Genomic DNA, 13362 nt, shown 5'->3' on the forward strand with positions numbered 1-13362 from the left:
AAAAGGAACTATGATGAGGCTGCCTGTTATTCAGGTATTGGAGATTCTAACAGGATCTCCGGTCCCTCCTCAAATCCCTACATTCGTCACAGAACATCTCTCCTTAGTCTATCTCTTTCTCATCCCCACCACTTGCCACACTGTTTTATACATGTTTCCAAAAGTTTGTAAACCCAGTCACACAGGCTGTACCATTGTGCCTGATTACTGCACCCTCAGAGACAATATCTGACCTTGTGAACCAATACCTTCACCCTTTTATTTACAACCTATCCTCCTGTTTATAAGACACCAACCATTTCATGTACTGACTGTGCACAGGTTCTGTTCTTTTACCACCCAGCATCCTGCTCATCACTGTTGACACCACCTCCCTCTATGTGAACATCCCCAATGTCCATAGCCTTGCTGCTATTGAACACTAACTTTCCCAAACTCTGACTCTAAATTTTCAGTCTCATTCCTGGCAACCGTGAACAACTGTATCTTCACCCACACCAACAAACTGTGACCAAGAGACTGTTGGACCACCCAGATGTCACACATCCTACACAATACATGTGCTTCACTTTCACAACTGCTTCACAGCCAGTACCTCTGGATTTAACAATACCATCTTTTCTGAATTTCATAGTTTGGAATCCTCTCTGCAACTCTCCTCCATTTCTGTAATCCCCTTGGCCTCAACATTCGCTAGCCAGTCTCCTCCTCCTCTCCTCTTGCTTATCCCGTACCCTGCTCTTACTCTAGTATTACAGACACCTTCTAGACCACCAATGCACCTGCACAGTTCTTTCCCGTTCTCTACTCCCCCCTCCCACCAACCCCCTCCAGGCACAGCCGTCCTGAGTTGCACATAAAAGCCCTATAATTTCCCCTTTATGCTCCCAAAGGCATCACTAGGCTCCTGACCCACCCCTACTTTGCTATTCCTCCCCCTCCCTGCCCCAAGTGCCTTTTGCACCCACACTACCCATCCCAACAAAGACTTCTGCTTCTGTCAGACACAGTCACAGGCAGATCTTAGTGTCCAGAGACCATGTTAGTATGAGTTGTACTCACAGTCTGATAGCTGGATATATGTAACATTCTTCTTCACGGTGCCTGTCTGCAACTCAACACCTCCTGTATGTGGTATGTTGTTATTACATTCTGGATTTTCCAATTTCTGGTTTCAGAATTGTGAAAAACATGTTCTTCTTAAATTCAAAACAGCTTGCTTTTTTATTCCAATATCAATCCATCCCAACAGTGATTTCAAAAATTAAAAATTAACAAAATTGGAAATGTGAGAAATAATTATGTTTACAGTCATTAAACAGAAGAAAGAGGATCGTGTGAGAAAAAGAGAGAGATCTCATCAAATATAAAAGTTAACTCAAGGAGCATGATACAGCATTTATTGTTTACACTATACAAATAAATCTAATTATGTATAACATCAAAATCTCTTTCTGCCCATTCAGATGCTGTTTACAGATAATATTGTTGTACATGTGAAGGTCACAGCAGAGATGGAAGTTGCCCCTTTGCATAAATACATGAGACACTTGCAGATAAATAGGCTGAAAGTTCTGCTGTTGTTCAGTTACACTGCAAACAGTAACAAAAATAGCAGGAGCACATGACAGAGCACATGACCCTCCTGGCCTCAATCTTCATTGGTCATTGTCCTCATCCATCTAACCCCTTATCTGTTCCTGTTCTAGCAACACACAGCTCTCTATTCAACCAAGTCTTTTTAATACTCTACTTTTTCGCTACAACTGCCCCCCCCCCCCCCCCCCCCCCCCCACCCCTCACCCGCCCTCTGTCTAACTTCTCGACTGAACCTAGTTTCTCTACCCTCCTTGCCTGTGCACACCTCCCAGCAGCACATCACCGTCCCCCACCCCTACCCAGGTATCCATCCCCTCCCTGCTCCAGCCTCCTCCTTACCCCCCACCCAGTTGCCTCTCCCATCATGCACTGCTGCTGCTGCTCACAGAGTGTCTTCAGCTGCTAGAGACTGTGGTCATGTGTATGAGCTGTTTTATCGTGTGCGTGTGTGTGTGTCTGTTCTCCATTTTTGACAAAGGTCTTGTTGGCTGGAAGCTTACTTTGTGACCGTCTTTTTGTTGTGCCTATCTGCAAGTTAGCATCTCCACTATATGCTGAGTAGCAACTGTCTTTTGCATAATATTGTTACATTCCACCCTCAATTTTCCATTGTTTGCCCACATTAATTTATTTTATTGCCTACGATGTTAACTGCCAGTTAGAAATATTTTATACAATGCTTTGTAAAATTCACTACGGCATTAATGAACTGTCAACAAACAGTACAGCAAAATATTAATTAATACAAAACTTTTGTGACAAAATATGTTACAAATGTAGAGAAAATGCATTAATTTGTGTACAATGTCAAATATTACTGTCATTCTGTTGCCATAAATGTATACCTCTTTCAATATTGAAATCCAAAAAGTGAGCTTCTATAACATGACCAGGTGCAATGATGGTATAATTACAAGTAAGATCTGGAGCATAACCATTTGGATAAGCAGGTGACATAAGAGTTCCCTCAGTTCTGTTTGATATAATTCCTCCACATGCATAATTCCATAAGGCCTGTAAAATTAAATTCCATTCATTCATTTATTATATGAGATATTACAGCTTCTATAATTAATAGATCACAATTTATACACTGTTAGATGTACTGGTATTTAGATTGTAGCCACATGTAATACAATTGTATGTTCAAGCACATCAGTATAAACTGTTACATCAGTACAATAATTTTATATGCTGATGTGGTTGATCTCTATTAATATTAGATTTTTCATGTTTCATCTGATAGGTAAGAAACATGTAATGTTCAAAACTATTTCTATATTAGAGGAAAAATTACGCATCATGTAAAGATAAGTTTATAAAGCACACTCACATATACAAGAGAATATGGTGTCAGGTATTATATAATACACCACAGTTTAGGGATAAAAGTGCCCTTTGCACTTAATTAAGAAACAGTAAGCAAGGAAGAACTTATCTAAACCTGTTAAATTTGCTGTATCTGGAAATCTATATTACCAAATGGAATAAAATACATTGGCAGTAAGATGCAAGTTTCAGTCCTTGTTGCAGGTGCTGGAAGTGTCATACAAAATATGCTGTGGCTCTTAAATAATCTATGAATTGCAAGTAGATTGGTTATGTGTCTCTTTGATGGCTGCCTGCTTGTCTGTACAAATATTTTCTCACAAATTATGAGACACTAGTATTTACTTTCAGGATAACTGTAAGTATTGCTTAAGGCTGCTTGGCTTTGTCTTCCCTTGTTCCCACTACAGGTGGGTCTCTCTCTTCGGAGAGTCTCAGTGATCTGTCCTCCTTTTTAACCTTACCCAATTTATCTCTCTCTTCCCCTCAAGGAAGACCTTACTAATTCTGAAAGCTAATAAATGTATCACTTTCACTTTTATGTTTGTATCAACAGTACTACACATTTTGCCTCCTGGAGGCAGATGCTGCCAGCAATTCTGTCTCATAAATTGTCAATTTTCTCAAATATTCTACCATTCTCACATCATGCTCTTGTATTTTCACAGTAGTGATCATTTCATTTTTTTAATCATTGACACATGTCACTCCATAATAGTAAAATTCCAAAATTTTGCTCCAATTATAAAAATTTTATTTCAGATCAACATAAAAAAAAGCAAATACACAGTGTGCGTGTACGTGTGTGTGTGTGTGTGTGTGTGTGTGTGTGTGCGCGCGCGCGCGCGCGCGTTTGTGTGTGTGTGTGTGTGTGTGTGTGTGTGTGTGTGTGATCTTTCTCAAAGATCTACAGAGGAATAGGACAATGGTGATAAAAGATGAGAATTATCTTAGAAGCTTCTCTGTGTGATTCATAATCCCTAGAGGAGCACGAGGTGCACCTAAAATCAAACACAAGTAAACTGACAGTCCAGTATGGTTAAGGATGTGTGGAGAAATGTTAGCCACAATTAGAAATTAACACAAAAAATGGCATTCCAGCATTTGTTACTAAATGTAGAACAGCTATAAGACTCCCGAATGAGATTTTCACTCTGCAGCGGAGTGTGCGCTGATATGAAACTTCCTGGCAGATTAAAACTGCGTGCCGGACTGAGACTCGAACTCGGAACCTTTGCCTTCCGCAGGCAAGTGCTCTACCAACTGAGCTACCCAAGCACGACTCACGCCCCGTCCTCTCAGCTTTACTTCTGCCAGTACCTTGTCTCCTACCTTCCAAACTTTACAGAAGCTCTCCTGCGAACCTTGCAGAACTAGCACTCCTGAAAGAAAGGATATTGCGGAGACATGGCTTAGCCACAGCCTGGGGGATGTTTCCAGAATGAAATTTTCACTCTACAGCGGAGTGTGCGCTGATATGAAACTTCCTGGCATATTGAAACTGTGTGCCGGACCGATACTCAAACTCGGGACCTTTGCCTTTCGCGGGCACACAGTTTTAATCTGTGATATCAAATGTACAGCTGATCAATTTGTTGCTAATGATTTCCCACTAATTTTAATATTCACCACAAATTTACCATCAAATGAATTTTCTGTTGCTCCTTCTTGAACATCAATTGTTTCTGGAAATTTAATAGGAGATACATCTTAATGCAAAATGCATTAAAGAAATAGACATTTCAGCTTCTTGGTACCATAAATAATTTTTAAAGTCCTATTATGTTTGGTCACCTACATCTGCATCAACACAGACACTCTGTGAATCACATTTAAGTGCCTGTCATTACAATATTTCTCTATTATTCCACTCTTGCACAGCTCGCATGGAGAAAATGAACACCTATAATTTTCCATGCGAGCTCTGATTTCGCTTATTTTATTATGATGATCATTTCTTCCTATGTAGGTTGTCATCAACAAAATATTTTCGCAGTTGGAGGAGAAAGTTAGTGATTGTAATTTTGTGAGAAGATTACCACCACAACGAGAAACACCTTTGTTTTAATGATGTCCATCCCAACTCCTGTATCATGTCCATGGCCATCTCTCCTGTATTTCTCAATAATACAAAACATGCTGCCCTTCTTTCAACTTTCTTGATGTACTCATATTTTTATGAGAATTTTACAGACAGGTCATCACTTCACCAGAAATCTTACATCTATTAAAGCATTGAACACAGTGGACATGGGAAGTCTAGCTTACTATGGTATTTGGGAAGAAAACGGGTTTATGACCCGAATAATAAAGAATAGTTTGATCATGGAACTTTATAGCTATGTGACATTTCTAACTGTGAATCAGCTGAAAAGAATGAGAATCATTATGCCACTGAATTCGCCAGGAGAGCACTGACTACATGTCAAACGAACTGTTCTGTCATGGTAAAGGGGAAACTGACAGTTGTGTCAGCATTCTAAAAATTTCAAAACCTTTTAGCAGGGCACTGAATAGTAGTTCACACTGATGACCAAGCCTTAACTTTTTTAATGACAATCAAGTTTCTCCATAGCACCTTACATGACGGATGTTGCCTTTACAAGAACTTAATTTCTGATTAAGTACATGAGCATGATATCTTCTCACCTTCGGAGGTGACAATCATGGAACCATAATGGCAAAGACATCACGTTCCAGGGACATTTTTTAAAAGAAGGAGACCTCATCCATAATATGATAAGCTTAATGAATGGCATCATGAATAAGAAGTAATAAATTCATCTCTTCCTACCTCTTACTGAACTGTTGAAGAATGGGCAACAATAAAAGGATAAAGAGAATATCTACTTGTCATTATTTATTTATTCTTCACAGACAAATACAAGTATTTGTTTTGGACTTTGGACATATTTTACTCTTTGTGTCATAACTTTGTGGGAACAATTATAAACAATGAAGATAAAAAATTATATAGCTTGATTACTTGTATGTGTAAATACTATTTGCACAAATAAAAATGTTCTACCACTTTGAAAATTCCTTAATAATATAAAAACATTAATTGGCAAGAAACTCCTTCAAGGCCACATGAAAACAGCTTCCACTTGGGCTTTTATAATTTTTTGTAAATTTATTACAAAATTTGATCACCATGTAATAGGGACTGTTGCCCGCATTTTGAAAGTGTACTGCACCTGTAAATTAAGTGATATGTTCTGTATCTTAGCAAGAGATAGCAAACATGATCCATGGAGTATGAACACAGTTAACTAACTTTTCCATCCACAAAAGTATGAAAATTACTTTGCTTCATTTACAAGGGCCTTGGACATGATGGATCGGAGAAGTGCATTCAGCACAGTAATTTATTATTTATTTATTTAGGATATTTATTAATCTACTAATCTGAATAGACAAATTAATGCTGTGCTAGAAGCCTGCAGAAAATGTAAGAGACTGAAAATAGAAAACTGAATGCGTAGGCACAGACTGTACCACACGCCCTCATCCCCTTCTGGGACCTCAGGGTATACATATACAGTGGAACTTCGATTTTACATTCATCAATTTTATGTTTTTTTGCGATTCTACACCATATATTCGTAGCCCCTGTGAAAACCCATAAAACCAATGGTATAAATTCCCCGATTTTACATTTCTTCCTAATAAGGTTTACCTCAATTCTAAGTTCTTACTTGGCGCCTTGCTTGACTTTATCCCGTTTGTTCCTATTTACATATGATGTGACTGAATGAGTTATAAGTGGCACAAAAGACAGATGGTTCACATCACGGGTGTTGGCAAAGTTAAGGGAATATTTTAGACCGTTGTGGAGAGGGGAGATGTAAGAGAGGAAATGCTGCCATAATCCACAATCAGTGTTGCCAACACAACTTGCAACATCTATCTTCAAGGTACAGTTATGCTACAACTATTGCTAGTTGCAGCAGTAATGAAAAAGCAAGACAGCTGATGCAAAGTGTTCTGGACTGAGTCGATATGTGACGAAGGAGCCCAGCCACCACCTTTGCTTGTGTCACTAACAACCCAGTCTCATCTTTTTGCATGTATTTCTGATGTACTGTATTAAACAACAATATCAATAATCAACCTTTTAATTTCAAACACTGAGTTTCAAAGAATATGCTCAGTCGTAATTGAGAAAATGTCACCTGTTTCTGGCTAGTGAACTTTTAATGGCTGGTGACTTGTTAATACACCCAACTGCCAGTGCAGCCACCACACAACATTAACATGCATAAAATGAGCTTGCCTACTGGATGTGTGGAGAGGAGGAGTGGCTCTTCAGTTATGGGAGTGCTGGTAGGTGTGAAGACATTTTGTGAAGTGCTGAAAATATACTTTTCATTCAGATCATGTGCTAAGACAGATTTCACATGGAAACAGAACAAAGGTTTTGCAATAGCACATTTAAAGACTTTCGTGTTCAAATCTGACATGATACAACTGCAACAGCTACATTCACTACTCATATATGTACTTTGTGATACACACATAACACTCTGTAGATCATAAAGATTGGCAGCAGTGACAGAGGTCATGAAGCAAAATTACAGCATCCAAGTTTTCTTTCAAATTTACATTTTACACAGTGTAAATGAACTTGTAACATCAATTGGGGAAGTAAACTAATTTTTTTTGCATCTCTGTTTCTCTCATCAAGCCTAAAATAACACTTTAATGGTGGTGAGCACATGAAGTGCAGCTCATAATAAAAGCATTAAATAATAACAGCAATGTTGACAAAATATGTCATTAAGCATATGTCTGCATTTATGCTTATGGTTTAATCTCTTAGCTGCTGTGATGTTTTTGGTTTAATTCAACATGTTCATCAATTTTTCTTTTTCTGGGTGAGCACAAAGGGTGATCGCTCAAAAGTGCATGTTTCAAATGTACAATTTACGGTCATAACACATCAGAAAACAGCTCAATTACGTAGTACCCAGATATCAATTTCAATTTTATTACGAATTTTTACTTGCTGTTACACATCTGTAATCTTTTAAGAACTGAAGAAATTCATTACCAGAAATGATTGTATAAACATTTTATAGTAATTTAATATTCTTCACTTAGACAGATTTTATACAAAGTATCGGAAAGGATTCCAATTGTTAATCATATATGCCAATTTCATGTGTTTTTGTTTACATTTTGGATTGTTTAAAATTTTCCTCAATTTTACGTTTTTAAGTCTGAACCATATGAGAACATAAAATATGGGTTTCACGGTATTATAATTTTTATGAAAGAAGTCTTGCCTATTTCTAGCAATGAATGTCAGCGACCCTACTAAATTGCAAATTTAGCTTTGATAAATGAGATATTTTTTAAATTTCTGGTGACTACCTAACATTATCAATACAAAAAATTCTATTTCTTGTCATAATTCATTGAATGTCCTGAAGTTAACTGTAAGTAGGGTGCACATTAAGATAATTGAATCTAAATGGTGACATTCATTTTCATATTAATATAATAGGACTAGTTACTTAGCTTATACTAATGAAATATTATTACCATTTTGATATCAAAATAATCTACCTAAAAAGGAATCTTTGAATAATTTCTACAGATACCTTATAGTTGTATCTAAAGGGTTGTGGAAGTTAGAAGCAGCTGATCTATATGGGCCACTGCATGAAGGTGAGGTATCACACACAGTAACAGTTACAGAATGATTGTTCATGAGTGAGCAGTTATACTCACTGAAAGCTATTATTGCTTAAAGTATAGTCAAGTGTCTGGGCAATTATTTTCAAAATCTTCAAAGATCACAACAGTTACGACATGCAACAGATCACAGTACAAGAGGATTAAAGGACTAAAGGAAAATAATAAGCTTACTCTATTTTGAAGAACCATGCTAGATTAAATTTGACTGAAGGAATCAGTGCCTTGCAAACTCCTCTTTCTGACATATACAACTGATTTACTTGTTTCTGACATACACAACTGGAGGGCTCTTCAAAAATTATGATTTTGCTGATGAGATGAAGGCAGAAAAACAGTGAAGCAGACTTACAATTTATTTACAGCAAACAGCTAAATTCTTAAAGTTACAAAAACTCATACTATGCAATTATAAACAAATAAAAATGATTTATAGCTTTCTGAATTAGTATCAGAAACTGAGAATTCATACATATAGCTGCACAATTAGCAACATACTCATGTTGTATTAGAATTGTTACACACATGTATATAGTACCTTAAAGCCGTCACCGTTTGTAGCATCATCCGATCTGAAAAGGATCCTCATTCGATTTCCTGTTGAATTGAACTGCTGAAGACCTGCTCTTCCACATATACGTCCAAGGGATAGCCACTGCAATGCAACATAGTCAAAAACCTGGAAGATAATCAGAATCAGGTTAATTTTAAATAACATAATAATCAAAAAGAGTGCAAAAATGAATTTGTGTGAGTCACCTGCAGAAATCTATAGATTCATGATAGATAAGACACAAGTTTTCCTGATATGAACAATTATGGTGTTGACTTTTATAGACAGTACAAGAAATATTTCAAATTGCATCCAAAAGTGATGGCATTTTCTTTAAAAATTAGAATGTCTGGTGATTACTTATTTCATTGCTGAAACTTGAAAGAAATGTGGAAAGAAGGAAATTATGTGGTGAATTCAGACAAAGGAAAATCCAGGATGGAATAACAGTATGAATCAAGCAAATATTACAATTCACCATTTTAAAGATAGTGTTGAGCAGCTGATGGGCACATTTGAAAGTAGACTGTTGGGTAAGCTATCAGACAACTTGGATACTTAAAAAATCTACTCATCAAGGGGCAGCAGAAGAAAACATATATAAAAGTACTGAGATTTGCAAGCTTTCAGAACCACTGGTTCCTTCTTCTAGCTGAAATCTTGAAGGACAGGGAAGAGTGGTGAAGGAAAAGGACTAGTGAGGTTTAGGAAATGGGGAAAGTTTGGAAAAGACACAGAACTCAGGGTCAGGGGAGACTTACTGGATAGGATGAGAAAGAAAGACTGATTGTTAGGGACTGCACCAGGCAGGATTTGAAAACCTGAGCTCTTAATGACAAAACATCATACAAGGGTTAATTAGAATGGAAAGTTAAGTGCACTGTATGTGGTATGGGTGGGGGTGACAAAAAATAGACAGGTCAGAAAATGAAAAGGTGTAGAAAACTGAAAGGGAGTGAACTAAGGAACAGCTGCTTAGAAGCAATGCTGAGGCTGAAGAAATTAATGTAAATTAATGCCAGGTGGTGACAAGAACCAAGGGCATATTAAAACACCAGTTCCCACCTGCTGAGTCTTGAGTAACTGGTGTCTGGGCAAAGAATCCACATGGCCTGTGTGGAAAAACAGGTTCTGAGATCACAACTGTCTTCTTTCCTTCTCATCCTGTCTGGTAAAAGCTTCCTGACCTGGTGTTTTGGGCAACTCTTCTGAACTCTCCTCATTTCCTAAATGTCACTAGTGCTCATGCCTCTTCTTACCCCTTCAACCCTTCTGCCAGAAGCTCTAAAAGCTAACAAATTTATATACTTTTGAATGTGTTTTCTCATGCCACTGATTGGTGAGTAGGTTTTTTATCTATACAATTATACAATATTTTCAAAAATTGTTTACTTTTTTACAGGAACAGGGTAGTGGGCTGCTAGATGCTGTGTCAGAAGGCTGTGCTAGGGACTAAGGAAAGGGAGAGGACAGAAGTGGACAAGTGGAAAGGGCTATGCAGGTGTCTTGTGGGTGGGGTGAGGGGGTGGGGGGTGGGGGGAGAGTGGGGGGGGTGAGTATGAAGGCTGAGGGGGGATGGGGGTGGGTTGACTCTGAAGGCATGTGTGAATCTGGAATGGGAGCAGGGATGGAGACAGAGTCAGTTGGAGAACACCAGCTAGTGAAGGTTGAGGCCAAAAATGCACCTGGCCTCAACTTTCACCAGTCTTGTCCACCACCAGGTTCTATACCCTTCCCTGATCCTACCACAATCTCACATACACCTTCTACTGACCTCCCCACACATGACCACAGTATCTGGCTGCTGACACCAGACTACCTGCAGCCTTTGCAGCCAGAGACATCATGTGTGTGTAAGTTGCATTTGTGCCTATATATATATATATATATATATATATATATATATATATATATATATATATATATATATATATATATATATACTACTTCACCTTTATCTCTCCCCACATATTTTTATATTCATTTTCATTTCAGCCTCACGTTACACTTTCGACCTTCTAGTACCATGTCACCCGCACAACACCCCCACAACGACCCCATGAAGTTTTATTTACATTCCCTCCGCAGACATGCCTTCGCCCTAGCCAGATTACGCTCCCATATTCTATTTTCTCAGGCTTGTCTGACATTTGGCATTATCCCCAAAGGCCTCACACTTAAAGTTCCCATCTCTGGCTGCAACCCTTCCTTCCATCAGTCCCTATACCAGTTCCAAACTGAACAATCCATTGCCCTCACCCACCTAATCCTTCACCTACACATCAACTCAGCCAATGAACACACCCGTCAACTCCTATCCTTAATAAAAGTCCTTAATCTTTCCTCTCCCACATCCACACCGGCTGTTCAGAGCATCCTCCTACAGGCCAACCGTAAATTAGAACAGCATGCCACCCTCCACCTCAAAAAACTATCCAATCTCCTGGTTTCCCACCTCCGGAAAGGCAACTCACTCACCCTTCACAACCTTTCCAGCAAACCTCAACCACCTCTCATTGCACACAAACCCAGTCTCTCCCATCTACTCAATCTCCAACTTCCAGCTCCACTCCCTCCAAAACCTCAAAATTCCTTTCAACACAATCTGGAACCACAACACCCTAATTCAGTAGTTAACCTTTCCTCCAAACCTCTCTCCCAATCCGAAACCTCTGTCCTATCCAAAGGCCTCACCTTCAGCCCCACTCCCAGATTCAACCAAACAGCCCTCGTCAAAGATTTACTGTCCTACACCCGTACTCTCTGCTGGAAATATCACTTTGCCACGAAGAAAAATGATCCTAATCCTACTCCTAATGATCCAACTCCCCAAGACACCATCCAAATTGAACCCTGCCTGGAACAGTTCCGTCCTCCGTCACAGCGGGACCCACCTCCTCTTCCTCAAAATCACCCTCTCCAAACCTTCCAGGAATTTCTGACTTCCAGCCTTGCATCTCAATCCTTCTTAAAAAACCTTAATCCTACACCCAACATCACCACTGCTGAAGCCCAGGCTATCCGTGATCTGAGGGCTGACCGATCCATCGTCATTCTTCCGGCGGACAAGGGTTCCACGACCGTGGTACTTGATCGTCGGGAGTATGTGGCTGAGGGACTGCGTCAGCTTTCAGACAACACCACATACAAAGTTTGCCAAGGTAACCCCATTCCCGATGTCCAGGCGGAGCTTCAAGGAATCCTCAGAACCTTAGGCCCCCTGCAAAACCTTTCACCTGACTCCATCAACCTCCTGACCCCACCGACACCCCGCACCCCAACCTTCTACCTTCTTCCTAAAATCCACAAACCCAATCATCCCGGCCGCCCCATTGTAGCTGGTTACCAAGCCCCCACAGAACGTATCTCTGCCTACGTAGATCAACACCTTCAACCCATTACATGCAGTCTCCCATCCTTCATCAAAGACACCAACCACTTCCTTGAACGCCTGGAATCCTTACCCAATCTGTTACCCCCGGAAACCATCCTTGTAACCATTGATGCCACTTCCTTATACACAAATATTCCGCACGTCCAGGGCCTCGCTGCGATGGAGCATTTCCTTTCACGCCGATCACCTGCCACCCTACCTAAAACCTCTTTCCTCATTACCTTAGCCAGCTTCATCCTGACCCACAACTTCTTCACTTTTGAAGGCCAGACATACCAACAATTAAAGGGAACAGCTATGGGTACCAGGATGGCCCCCCCTCGTACGCCAACCTATTCATGGGTCGCTTAGAGGAAGCCTTCTTGGTTACCCAGGTCTGCCAACCCAAAGTTTGGTACAGATTTATTGATGACATCTTCATGATCTGGACTCACAGTGAAGAAGAACTCCAGAATTTCCTCTCCAACCTCAACTCCTTTGGTTCCATCAGATTCACCTGGTCCTACTCCAAATCCCATGCCACTTTCCTTGACGTTGACCTCCACCTGTCCAATGGCCAACTTCACACGTCCGTCCACATCAAACCCACCAACAAGCAACAGTACCTCCATTATGACAGCTGCCACCCATTCCACATCAAACGGTCCCTTCCCTACAGCCTAGGTCTTCGTGGCAAACGAATCTGCTCCAGTCCGGAATCCCTGAAACATTACACCAACAACCTGACAACAGCTTTCGCATCCCGCAACTACCCTCCCGGCCTGGTACAGAAGCAAATAACCAGAGC

At 39.8% G+C, this 13362-nt stretch overlaps 1 protein-coding gene across 1 annotated transcript in view; it reads right to left on the reverse strand.

Moving 5' to 3' along the window:
• LOC126202937 (cubilin-like) overlaps window positions 1-13362 on the reverse strand; it is a 771281-nt gene that overhangs the window by 123094 nt on the left and 634825 nt on the right. The window contains exons 54-55 of the mRNA XM_049937033.1: window positions 9167-9307; window positions 2445-2613 (exon numbers count right to left, since the gene is read on the reverse strand). Of these exons, the coding sequence (XP_049792990.1) occupies window positions 2445-2613; window positions 9167-9307 (310 nt within the window). The remainder of the gene's footprint in view (window positions 1-2444; window positions 2614-9166; window positions 9308-13362) is intronic.

Source organism: Schistocerca nitens, chromosome 9 (assembly GCF_023898315.1).
Source record: "Schistocerca nitens isolate TAMUIC-IGC-003100 chromosome 9, iqSchNite1.1, whole genome shotgun sequence".
NCBI lineage: Eukaryota > Metazoa > Arthropoda > Insecta > Orthoptera > Acrididae > Schistocerca > Schistocerca nitens.